This window comes from Micrasema longulum, unplaced genomic scaffold, assembly GCF_059751315.1.
Source record: "Micrasema longulum isolate JH-2025_06_02 unplaced genomic scaffold, ASM5975131v1 h1tg001714l, whole genome shotgun sequence".
In the NCBI taxonomy this organism is placed as follows: Eukaryota; Metazoa; Arthropoda; class Insecta; order Trichoptera; family Brachycentridae; genus Micrasema; species Micrasema longulum.
The window spans coordinates 55,091-68,837 of record NW_028278892.1 but is presented as its reverse complement, the minus strand read 5'-3'; the positions used below and the strand labels follow the sequence as shown (position 1 = coordinate 68,837).

General features: G+C 30.7%; 1 protein-coding gene across 3 annotated transcripts in view; it reads right to left on the bottom strand.

The window, feature by feature from the left end:
• Positions 1 to 13,747, bottom strand: part of LOC148274246 (neurobeachin-like protein 1) — a 217,125-nt gene that overhangs the window by 190,880 nt on the left and 12,498 nt on the right. For 2 of the 3 annotated variants that reach the window (XM_088237388.1, XM_088237391.1), the window contains exons 5-8: positions 12,689 to 12,777; positions 9,352 to 9,429; positions 4,964 to 5,113; positions 1,173 to 1,508 (exon numbers count right to left, since the gene is read on the bottom strand). In XM_088237388.1, coding sequence (XP_088093514.1) covers positions 1,173 to 1,508; positions 4,964 to 5,113; positions 9,352 to 9,429; positions 12,689 to 12,777 — 653 coding nt within the window. The remainder of the gene's footprint in view (positions 1 to 1,172; positions 1,509 to 4,963; positions 5,114 to 9,351; positions 9,430 to 12,688; positions 12,778 to 13,747) is intronic. The other variant, XM_088237390.1, reaches the window with a different exon arrangement.

Genomic DNA, 13,747 nt, shown 5'->3' with positions numbered 1-13,747 from the left:
CACAGCTAAGAATAAGAATAAGAAAAGAATAATCCTCCTCCATGAATCCTAAAGATAAACAAGGTCATGCATTCAAATCATCATAATATTATTTAAATACACGGCTTGTTTATTTGTAGCATTGACGGATGAACAGACAAAGATGTGTTTTAGCGGTTAACTCAAAAATTCTGATTTCGAAGTTACCAGTTGTAGTAATTACCCCACAACATCATTGTAAACATTTCTTGCACACAACTCGCTTTACCTTTATAGTACGGGCTTACTGTTCCGCGTCTGCAGTGAATTGTGATACCTGCATTGCCTCGAGACTATAACACTCCCTGACGAAGTGAGCTGATTCCAATACGAGACCTCGTACTGTGACTCGAGGTAAGTTAGTGTAAATTGCATATTTGTCTCATGTTGGAATATTTATATGGATGAATAACCAGCCATTATATCAATTTTGGAGAATAATTATTAAATCACCCACCACTATTTTACTTTTCCTACTATTCGGTGAGGCTTTTTACAGGCTCTATCGTAAGCACACAAATTTCATACTAGAATATTTTATAAAATATGTTTATATTGTCATACATACATAAACAAAGGTTTATTGAAGATTGAAGTGGACTGTATACGAGGTGTGTTCAGAAAATAACGGGAATTTTTAAATTTCGCAGGTTAGGAGAGTCCGATTGTTAAATATTTTTTTATTATGTTGGTATACATACCCCTGAAGTATGCTAAAATTTTCAGCTGTATTCATTGTTTACTTTGCCTGTGGCAGCCGCTAAGGTTAGGCATGTTTTATGAGTTTGACGATTTTCGTTTGTTAAAAAAAATGGATCAAAGAATTTGTATAAAATTTTGTGTAAAAAATTAAATAAAGTATAAAAATTGTGTGAACCACAGACAAAACAAACGATGAATACAGCTGGGAATTTTAGCATACTTCAGGGGAATGTATAACAACATAATAAAATAAAAAATTCACAATCAGACTCTCCAAACCTGCGAAATTTAAAAATTCTCATTATTTTCTGAACACACACAAATTGAAGATTCACCTGTTACAAAAATTTTTTTTGATAATTAATGGAATATAAACGTGAAAAACAATAGAGGACCTGAGAAAACTTTTTTTAAATAAAAAAAAAAGATAGTAAAAACTTGTTTATACTCACAATAACATTATCAGGTAGAGAAATTAATACACTTAAATAATTTAGATCGATCATCAGCTGACATATGACAGACCGACTGGATTCAAAGTCTTCTAACAGTTTCCTTAGGTTTACTAGAGCAGTAAGCAGCATATAGGACACTTCTATCCTCTGCACAGATTCACTATCTTCTACTGCCGACGCGTCTTCAACTACTTCAGACTCACTAATTATTTCCTTATGGCTACTTTCCACTAATTTATTATTACTAGTATCACTTTTGACTGGAGTCCTTACTAAAATTTTCTTTATGCTGTCAATGTACATTTCAAGTATCAACGAGAGATCAATTTGACGCTGAAAAACAAATAAATAAAAGGTTAGTGAAATTCAAACAAACATCTATTCACTGGAACCTTGCTTTACACGGTTACATCGCTCGTTTACTTACTTGGCGTATAATATATTATGAAAATGATAGTGAGTAATCTTTATTACAATATTTTTAGGTATTTTGATTACATGTTGCACTTAAAAAAATTAAGGTAAAATAAATAGTAAATAATTTCATTTTTTTAACCCTTTCCTTTCTGCGCTAAAAAAATCCGCACGTTCCCGGGATTTAAAATTTGAAAAATGTAACATTCAATCAACTATATTTTAAGTCAAAAATGATAATATTTGAAATATAATCGCTAAAAACATGAAAAAATAATTCGCTAAATGCTAACAGCACGAGCAAACGGACTACCCCTAGTGGAGCTCCAAAAGCAGCTGGCGTATGGCGGCAGTGGTACAGGCTGGCTGAATTGTCTCTCTCTCTAATTTTATACAAAGAAACATATCCAGCATTGTTCTTTTTAAGTATACTTCTTTAAAACGGTAATGTGCGAAATGTATCGCCCATGTAAAAAGAGACTCCAGTGTAATTGTAAAAAAAAAAAATTGATCAAATAATAAAATCGATTTTCATGGCATTGCAAGAAGTTAAACAATTTGCATTTCACATCATTTCCATACCTACATCCAGTGGTGCATAGGGCACTACGCTAGTACTATAATTGCAGCGTATTTGGATCATTTTCGTTATACAGAAGCAAGAGTGTTTGGTGAGGTTTTCCATTAGAGAAGCAGTCAGTAGGTAGGTACTAGGTAAATATGTAAATTAGACACCTACCACCTACACAATTCACTATTTAGTAGTTTAAAATATAGTAACAATCTATTTTATGCCATAATTTCACTGTAACATATTTTTAAATTTTCCAAGATTCTTAACAGTAGGGAATCTGGAATTCCGTCCACAGTGTATTACAAACGCAAAATGGCAGACACACCACAGGAAGTTGCCAATTTATTTGCTGATTACTTTAGCAGTGTTTATAGTTCTACTTCTAATTCTAGGTTACACAGTATTGATAATACAGATTTAATTGATTTTAACGACTGTGTATTTACTGATTCTGATGTAAAAAAGGGGATTTGTGCCTTAGATCCAAAAAAAAGCGCTGGGCCAGACAATATCCCTACACTTCTTCTTATACAATGTTGTCCCTCTTTAACTGGTCCACTTACAAAAATTTTTAACTTGTCCTTGAAAACTGGAAACTTTCCCAAGAAATGGAAGATCTCATACTTAACCCCCATTTATAAAAAAGGAGATAAAACTGACGTCTCCAATTACCGACCCATTTGTATTCAGTCAGCCATTCCAAAGTTACTGGAATCTGTTTTGCTAACTAAGTTCACCAATGAAATTAGTAAAGTTATCACTCCGTTACAACATGGTTTCATAACTGGTAGATCAACTCTTACAAACCTTATGTTGCATCAGAATCGGTTGATCACATCAATGGAGAGACGTCATCAGACTGATACAATTTATACTGACTTTAGTAAAGCGTTCGACAAGGTTTCTCATACAATTTTAATACACAAACTTAGTTCATTGGGAATTACTGGTAATATCTTGGAATGGTTTAAAAGCTACCTGTCATCAAGGAAAATCTTAGTAAAAGTATTCGGTTATAACTCGTATCAGTTTGAGGCATCTAGTGGGGTACCCCAAGGCTCCCACCTGGGACCAGTACTGTTTTCTTTGTTTGTTAATGACATTGTGTCGATATTTGAGAAAGTAGACATTCTTCTCTTTGCCGACGATCTTAAAATTTCAAAAACTGTTACCTCTGATACCGATTGTGGAGTTCTTCAGTCTAATTTGGTAAGGCTGTACAACTGGTGCCAGAAAAATGAACTTTATTTAAATGTCGACAAGTGTTGTGTAATATCATTTACAAGAAGTAAAAAACCCATAATATTCGATTACAACATTAATAATATCAATCTGGGAAGAGTTACACAAATAAAGGATTTGGGGATAGTTTTTGACGAAAAATTGACATTTATTCCTCACATTGATACCATCACTAATAAGGCAATGAAATGTCTTGGATATTTGCAGCGAACCGTAAAGGATTTTAATTCCATCACTACCCTCAAAGTGCTATTTACTGCCTTGGTTAGAAGTAATTTAGAATTCAATTCAACAATTTGGTCACCTTATTACAATGTTCATATTTTAAAGTTAGAAAGAGTACAACGTAAATTCCTTAGATTCATCAATTACAAACTTAATATACCCGCTGAAAATATTGATTATGATAATTTATTATGTACACTAAATATGTCAACTCTATGTAAAAGAAGAATTATAAATGACTTATTAAATTTATATAAAATAGCGAATGGCGTATTGGACGTCCCGGAATTAACTAGTGTTATCAGCTTGAAAGTACCTCTTCGAAATACTCGGCAGCTAACGTTATTCTTTGAATCTCCTGGCAGTCACAATTATTATTACAATTCACCAATACCTAGACTACACCGGCTAGGTAACGAGTATGGTGAAGTTGATATATTTTGTCTGTCTTTATATAAATATAGGTTAAGTATTCAAAAGGTTATAAATTAATTTATGTAAAATTTCTTAATATTTTTCTTTTTTTACTATTTCTTTTTCTCATGTATCTCTTTAATAATGTATAAACTTATATGTATGTATATGTATGCGTGTATGTTTTCATATGTAAATTTTTTAAATATTTTTCTATGTACCATATACCTATGTTGGTACATTTCCTGATTTTTACTTATTATTGTATCTTTTAGCTTTTCTTATGTTATCTTTTATTTTTACCAAATTTACATACTTATGTTTCACTGCTGCACTTAAATGTAATTTCTAAAATATGTAAAAGCCCATTGGGCGTGTAAATCAATAAATAAATAAATAAATAAATAAATAAACAGATATATATTTCAGAATCTATTATCAAAATACTATCGTATCAACCAATTTTAATGCTTAATTTGTTATAAAACAACCACAACATGTAAAAAATAAACCTGGATTGATTTGGTCTAAATGCGGACTTTGAATATAATACTAAGTGAACGCCTCAAAGGAATCAAAGACGTTAAGCAGTTCACAATTCCAGAATTAAACGGAGCATGGCGCGCAGAGGAAGGTTGCGCGTGGGGTTAGTTGCGATTTTCCAGAGGTTATTAATGAATGAATATCAAACCAAACAACATCGCTACGATCAACAAAATAATTAGAAAATATTTTATGCTTACAATAAATAAGTACAAAGATTAGTTTACTTTTAGTTGATTTAATTAGATCAAAAATTAGTTACTGATTGTAAAGTAAAATTTTTAGGGAAGCATTGGCTCCATCCAATCTATGGGCGGACTGCGCAAGCTTACAATATCATAAAGTATCTATGTACAAACTAGATAAATATATTCACCTGTTCTGGTGTCGATCTATGCAAAACTTGAACCATAACAGTGACGCAGCTCAGAGCTACCTGCCGGACTTCTCTGTCGACGCCGACAGTTGATATGATCTTAATAACCAAACTTACTGTAGCTGGACACACAGACCGAAGGGCATTATGCTGAAATTGGACAATCATTTATTGAAATACAAAAATAACTCATTGAAAAATACCTACATATAAAAATTCATAGCAATGCATTATAAGACTAACAATCATTTGAGCCCATTGTAGGTGAAGTGAACCAACTGACAAAATGGTAAAACTGCTGTATTTAATATTTTAATTCTATGAACAAAATTCCTATTTTTATAACCAAACTGTTGTACATAAATAATTAGAAAAAAGGGTTTTTGGATTATACTGATAGCAGAAAAGCAATGAGTTGAATTCACCTTTAAAATATCAGTTCAATTCACATTTTAAAAGACTGATTTCATAATAGGGAAATATCACACACATACACTACGAATACCCATAAAAATTTATGAAATGTATTCAGAAAAATTAATTGTATTTTCAAAATCAATATGATGTTGTGGAGAAAAGTTTTCATGCATACCTTTTAAAAAAATATATTGAAAGATATGTCATATTTTTAAATAAGTAGTAAATTTTTAGTCGACAATATTTCATGGACCCTTAATTATTTCAAATTGAAAAAAAAAGTGATATTTTCCTACTGTGCATATTATAAGTGTTTTTTTCCTATGATAAATTCTTGTTTATTATTTTGTATAATGTATAAAATACGTCTTCTCTGTGTCCAGGCGGATGAAAAATACTGTTGTGCGTGTAAAATAAAACCAGAACCCTGGACAAATGTTTTTAACTCGATCGCTGCATCGGGTAATAATCATGAATAGGGAAATCTAGTGGAGATAATTACGCCTCATTGTGAGATGATTGGCGTGTTCGCCTACCATTCTTGACGCCCTGGATTCGATTCCTGGCAAGATGGATGCAGAGTTGTCAACCCTATAAATTTTTCGGTAGATCTGCCAATTTTGGAAGCAATCTACTGAATTCAATTGATATTTTACCAATTTTTAAACATCTCATAGATCCATGATATTTGAGTTGATAATGAATCTACCGATTTATTTATTTTGATGAATATACTGATCTTAGACTGATCAACTAGCAGCAGGGCCCCATGGTTTACCAATGCAGTGCCCTACTGGATGCGGAAAGAGGAATGATGATGCGCACTTGATTTGTAGTTTTTCATTGCATTTTATTTTTTACAAAAAAAAAAATTACTTCACTGGTAGATAAATCTGTTCTAAAGAAGACTGTACACTGCTCAAAATTTATTTCACATATCACTTTTTTAATTCTTCTATACTTATCTGCTTAAGCTAGACTTTTTTTCAATGTTTTTTGCTATCTGTTAACTTCATTTTAAAATTAAATACGGTCTGTATTCTTCATCTGCCTGGACACAGAAAAAACAATAACTAAAGTGATATTTTGTACTATCCTTTCATTAGAGTATGTGCAACATCTATTATATGCAAGTAAAACTAAAATAAAACTTTTTTTTATTACCGAAATTATCATCAATTAATAATATGAAATAGATATATTTATTTTATGCACTGAAAATATGACAACCTCTCTCAAATGAAATTTAAAACACCTGTTAATACAAAATTGATATAAAAACAATCTGCCGCACATACAGATATTTAATATCCACACGTTCTTTGGTAGTAGTAATACTAAAGTAAATAAAAATTGTTATTTCATAAATTACACTAAAGAAATAATAATATTTATTTATAATTATAAAGTACATATGTATGCAAATTATTTTACCGAGCTTTTTAAGATAATTTGCATGCAATCTACCCCCACATACAATTAAAATCAAAAGAAAAGATTTTTAACATGCTTTGTAAGTGTTCAATCTGAAAAATTGTAAAAATTTTATACACTAGAGCTTTAAAATTGTTTAGTTTGTTTGTTGCAATACTGAAATTTATTTGAATAATAGAAAAGCTTTGTTAAAAAAATGTTTACTTATTTTTAAAATAAATAAAACAATTTTAATTCTCTTTGTTATCAATAGAAAAACCATTATTTCCATAATAAAATTCATGTTTACATAAAATACTTAGTATTATGGAGGAACCAAACACGACCTAGCGAGCAGTCAGGTTGCCTACACTGAAGCGTTCTATGGTTGGCAATGCTGGTGCAAACCTGACTTCAAATATTACTTAACGACTTCCATTTATTGTTTTTTTGTTCCTTCTATTTTTTTTACTTTCATTGATAACCTTACATATAATTATTATATAATATGGAAACTTCACTGGTCCATTAGAGTTAAGTCTAACTGTGTAAAATATAAAACTATGGAACTGTACTGTATGTTTCCTGAATAAAAGAAATAAAAAATAAATAAAATTACTTCATCAACTCTTGGCATTCTGCATGAATCCATTCTTCTGTCCACACAATCCCTTCCCAGAATTATTACAGGGAATTGACTGCAGAATTGATTTGAATGATTATGTACCCAGTGTTAGATAGGGCAACGGCTTCAGCGCTCCAATTGCATCTTTTTTGTTACATGAAGGTAAGGTGATCAGTCTTACACTTCAGAAGCCAATCCAGGGACAGTAAAATATTGCAGAATAAAACCACCTTTAAAACAAATATTTCACGTCTGCCCTGCCAGGAATCCAACCTGGGACCTCAAGCACGCTTGATGAATGCGCCAACCCCTGCACCACGAGGCGGACTTATCTCAACTTGATTTTCTTTTTCAGGAGTTTTACCCGAGAGTAGTCATTGAGTCAAAATCAGTTATCCAAGATTCTGTTTATATTTCACACACAGAATGGTACTCTTAATCCGCTGAGCACAGACAAATAATTGCTTTTAAAAAAATGAGTATTTGTTGTTATTTTTACAGGATAGTGATAAAAACTGCTTATTTTATTGAGTTTTTAATAGGTGACAAGTGACGTTTCATTTTATTACATTTTAAGGCAAAATTCAATTAAGCTTTTCATTAAAATAAGCAAGTTTTTCATAAAAATTGATTTGTTAATTTTTTTATTGTCAGTTTTTATAGTAAAAAATATTACAGCAATAAAATCAAAATGTAATTTTTGTAATTTGAATGCTGTAAAATCACTCAGACGTTTTCTGTTTTGCTTATATACACTTAAATAATACCTAATGTAAACATCTTTTTTTTCACTATAACTTATAATTTTTCAACACATTATGTACTTACCTACTTATATGCAGCATTTGATACTTTATTATTATTGTTATTTATCATATAAATACCTACATATTAACTTGTTACACCATAATGCTATATAATTGAAATTGTATACCTGTCATCCCTCTGGTCGTATGTGGATATTAAATAAATTGTTTTAAAAAAATATTATTACTTTAAAAGGTTACAATATTTTAAAACAAAAATGTAAACACATTTATATTTCTATTATAGTGTCTTAATGCAAACAATTCAAATCGTCGTGCAATTAAATTAGTACATGCACATTCCCTAAATCACTTGCATATCAATAAGAAAAATAATAAAAAAAGACCCAGCCAACATAATATATTTTAAACAAACATAAATAAAGATTTTTATGAAGACAATTCATCATTATAAGGTGATCAATTGGTCAGTAAATAAGAATGCAGAATTGAAGTTAGGATTTTTGAAGATATCAAAATCAAAGCAACATAATATTAAAATATTTTTTGATAAGTTTTAAGTTAGGGTGGGTGCTATAGTAATTGTAAATTCTAAATCTAATGGTCAAAAATAAGTCAACATAAGAATTTATCTCCAACACTTTTTTTGTGCATTTTTTTCTTAAAATAAACGCATTACATTTATTTATTTTTGACCATTAGATTTAGAATGTACAATTACTGCACCATGTTGTTACCATAGCAAAGATCCTATATTGATTTTAAAAAACCCATTGAAATTTTTAAATATAATATCCATCTCCTATAATTATAATTGTTACTACAAAAAAAATGTACTCTATAATACATTAATCATCAATCTCTGAAGACTGAAGCTAACTGAAATGGTTACCAAGATATATTATTGCATTTTAAAATAATTTAAAAGATAACAACTGTAAAAAGATAATGTAAGAAAGAACTGTCACCAAAATAAGGAGAAAAAAAGTATTTCTAGATAAGCGGTATACCATAATAAAACTATACACGATGAAGATTAAAAATACCAACAATAAAATAACACTAGTTATCGCTAAATAAATACATCAAGCAACTTCAACAAGCTCTCTGTTAGTACAAACATGAATATTTAGTAAATACATTAAGGAGATTAATCTCCCACTCACCCCTTTACCACTGGTGTCTAACCTGAAGTTATTTGCATCAACCGTACTATTCGAGTTATTTGTCATTGTTAACAAACTCTGAAATTACAGCCCAGATCACCGTTAATATCATTACATATTGCTAAGTTTAATCCCACTTGTTCATATCCATATCAAACTAAACTAACCGCAAAATCACCGAACGTTACTACTATACAAGGTCTAGCAGAGGAATAGCCATTTTCAAGTATTGGATTATCTTCTGTTATGATAGCTACATTAAGCCGACACATATAAGAGTGTTTTTTAATAACTTAATAAGAATCACGACTTACTTCAATAGGAAAGTTTAGTGGTCTTTTTATTTTTTTATTATTTGCTAATAGACCATCGAACTAAGCGATATTTAAAAAAAAAATGTATTGTATTCTCAGGTCAAAAGCAATGGATGCAGTTGAAAGATTGGCTAAGTTTAAATGGTCATTTGCGGGACATGTTACCAGATTAAAAGACCAAAGATGGACTAAAAGGGTAGTAGAGTGGAGACCTCTAGAAGACAATAGAAGTAGAGGGAGACCCCTCACACAATGGTCAGATAATATGAAGAGAAATTACTGGTGACTGGATATAGAAAGCGCAAGGCAGGGATGTACGGGGGAGCCTCGTGTTCAGCAGTGGACAGGAATGGCTGTGTGATGATAAATTTTGAAATTACTCCGCCCGTGATGTCACTAGTTCTCGTCGGTGAGTTGTTGTGACATTTAAAAGTAGAGCCACATAGTTGTCAAAATATACCAAGCGTTGAAAAAATGGCTTCCCGGAAACCAGAAATCTATCACAACGCATGTCAAAACTGTAATTGATTGGTTGATTCACAAGAGCTAGTGACGTTGTTCAAAGTAGTTCATTTTTATAAAAACAAATTTTATTAATCTTTTCATACATTTTTGAGAAACTTCGCCTTACAATTAAACGCTTACCATGTGTAAGGAAACATTTTTTGTATCCAATTTCAACTAGCACTAAACTTCCTCATTGTAAAATTGTTTTGTCGAGTTGTATTGCATATTGTTACTGTTAAAGTGTATATGCACCACAATGCTCGCCCTATACATTAAGGACCTGGCCCCGGAGGAGATTTAGCAATAAGAGTGCACTCATCCTTAACTCAGTAGTCCGGCTCCTAAAAGACCTAAGCTTGGAGGGCAAGAACTAATTTAGGGGAAGCTGTCACAATAAGGGTACACAGGTCACAATGAGGTCAGGAGCATATTAAAATCATTACTTTTTAATCAGCTCTTTTCTAAATGATATAAACGTACTAAGTGTTACACTTGTTTTACTATTTATACTATGATACATCGCCTCTGCTACTTCAATAATTTTTATATTTAAACTCATTATTTATTGTTAATTTGCTGCGTACCTATGCTGTATTTTCTTGTTTAAATTTCCTTTGTAATTTCTTTATGTTTTGCTGATTTTATTTTATGTATCTATATTTTCTTCACTTCTGTACAGGTGTTTTGTATTTTGTTTCATTATAATTGTTCTTCATTATTATTTTATGCTTTGTGAAAGACATAAGCCGTCGAAACAAATAAATAAATATGTAGCACTGACCCCTATCTTCCAGAATAAGAATAAGCAGCATAATGCTTTGACACAACACAGATTTTTAACCAGACTTTGTAGGACTTTTAGGTTAGTAAAAATAAAAATAATCAGATCACATGGCAACAATACAATGGCTCTATTACTCAACTACTTGGATATTATTATTGTTAACTTTAAGAAAACTCCCATATGTTACTTTTTCAGAATTTTCATTGTAGGTAGGATTGATCCTAGTGATTAGGAAGGAAAGTGAATGACAACAGACAAGAAGTAACTTATCAAATAATATGACTTAAATTAAATGTTCGTAAAATCCCTATGTAGTTACTCAAAAAAACATCGTATAGGTAATAGATTATAACTATTTTGAATACATTTGGCATTTCGCCTATGTTATTTCAATACGAATGAGCCAAAAAAATTAAAATACATTATTTTTGCATTTTCGATTGAATGGGACAAGCCGTATTGATCGGTATATTTGAATTTTGAAATCGACCAAACTGCTTGCGTTTGGTTAAATTCAGTACCCCGAATGAATCCTCTCTACTGAAGAAGCAAAGCAATATCGTGTATATGCCTAAATCCAATACAGCGGATGAGATGTACCTATTTGCGTGAAGACAACGCCGCAAATACACCATACATAACTGCTAGTTTAACTGCCACAATTAACTTCAAATATGATAGTTTAAAACAGATTTTCTAATATAAATCAACTACTCAAAATAAACTAAATTTATTTTATTTTTTTACAAAATCACAAGGTTTTTTTGGCCCAGGAGGGCATTTTTTTTTGGAACATTTTTTGAACATTTGAACATTTTGACAAGTGGTTTTTTTTTTAAGTGTAGAGTGTGGTATACCAAGATAATCTTAATGATATGTTACATTGTAAATAATACGATCGAACAAATGGGTCGTTTCTACATCAGTTCAATCAGAAATCAGCAATCAAATAACTAATCAAACGTGCCCTGTTTAAAATTTCCTATTAACACAGTTATTTGTCCCCTAGACCTTATATTGTTTTCAGTAAACCTGAGTCGGTTATCTATAATTTAAAATATCAATAAACAATGAGATGAATTGTTAAATATTTATATTGCTGCAAGCATCTTAGTAGGTGTTCAATGCATGTTATTTATCTTGTTTAGTGGATACTAATAAATTGATTAATTGTTACTTTATTAGATACACAAATAGAAACGAATATCTAATTTATAATATTTTAATGACAAAACAGGGATATTAAAACCAGTTTACTATTTTCGTATTTTTAAAGAGTTACAAATATTATGTTAGTTACTCAGAATTATAAGAATTATCTATTCTTGTGCTAAAAAAGATACATAAATATGATAATTAATTTTATGAAGTGAGTAGAAATTGAAGTTAAAATTGAGGAATTTTTTTATGATTTAAAGCTAACAGAGAACCCAACAGAGCAGTTCTACTATGTTTTAGCTGTATGCCCGCAATCCGCAGACAAAGATCCTTTTTATAAAAAAATATTTAAAATTTGCTTCGTTAGAATTGTGAATAAAATTTGTAAATGTGTAAAAAAAACAGCAAATTAGCAAAAAGCTAAAATTTAAAATTTTTAATAATTTTCTGAAATTAAAAATTTGTACAGTCGGAATATTTACACATTTTAGTTTCCCTTAACCCAGATTAATACATTTGTCTTTGTTAATATTTGATTATTTGATTTTAATGACATGTGTAGGTTTTTTTTTACCTGGGCGCCAGATATAGTTGCCCCTAGCACATTTAGTAACTCCGCACACAAAGATGGATACTTTGATATCAGCTGAGACTGAAAGCAATCTGCAAGAAAACCTTTATATTTACCATTGTTGATTATTTACAGTTACGGTCATTAAATTACAATAAATCAGTAGTCAATTTTCTTATAAATTCCTTTGCATTTAAAACATTTGCAAAAGTGGTGATTAAAACTACATATGAGTAATTTTATTTTTAAATGATGTAATGTAATGTTTAAATTAAATTTAGATAGTTGTACAAAAAAAATAACAACTAGTAATTCCTTAACTAATAAATATTACATAAAATAATACATTTTCAGTTTAGAATACAGAAGGATTGTGGCTGGTTCAATATTCTTGCACAAAATCATATCTAATTATATAGATACCATGATATCCATGTTCAGATTAACCACAATATACCTCACCTTAATTTGCGTACCAATGCTGTCATTTCTGCAGCAAATTTTAGAACCAATGCCGGACCCTTCTCACCTCTGCCAAAGATCCTCGGAACAGTAAACAAAATCTCACTAAACAGTACTGTCGATGTGTTCTTACAGCAAAGGTAAGCATTCAAGAAGCAAGCGGTATTATCACTCCTAGCTTAAAGGTGACACACTTGCTTTGTCTGCCTAGATGCCTACTATACTTTTAAACAGTTTCGTTAATAGTTCCTAAGATTCTAAGACTGTAAAAATTGTGTAGATTATGTTTAATCAACATTTCTGGTGTCACTCTAGCTACCTATATGGATATTTGTTTTGAATGAAAACCATCGCCATCACACGAAATAATGCGATAACCCAGCATCCCTAATCTCTTTTGGCACCTCATCAAACATATTTGGTTCTTATGGTACAGATTGTTCCTTGATTCTTGTTTTTAGGAGTCTGAAACATTCACCTTCCCTCATAAATTACGCTGAATATACATATAATAATATGCTTTTGTTTATACGCCATCCAGAAAAGGGAAATTCATATCTAATAGCATTCCCGATTATTCTATTTCTGCTTTAGAAAATC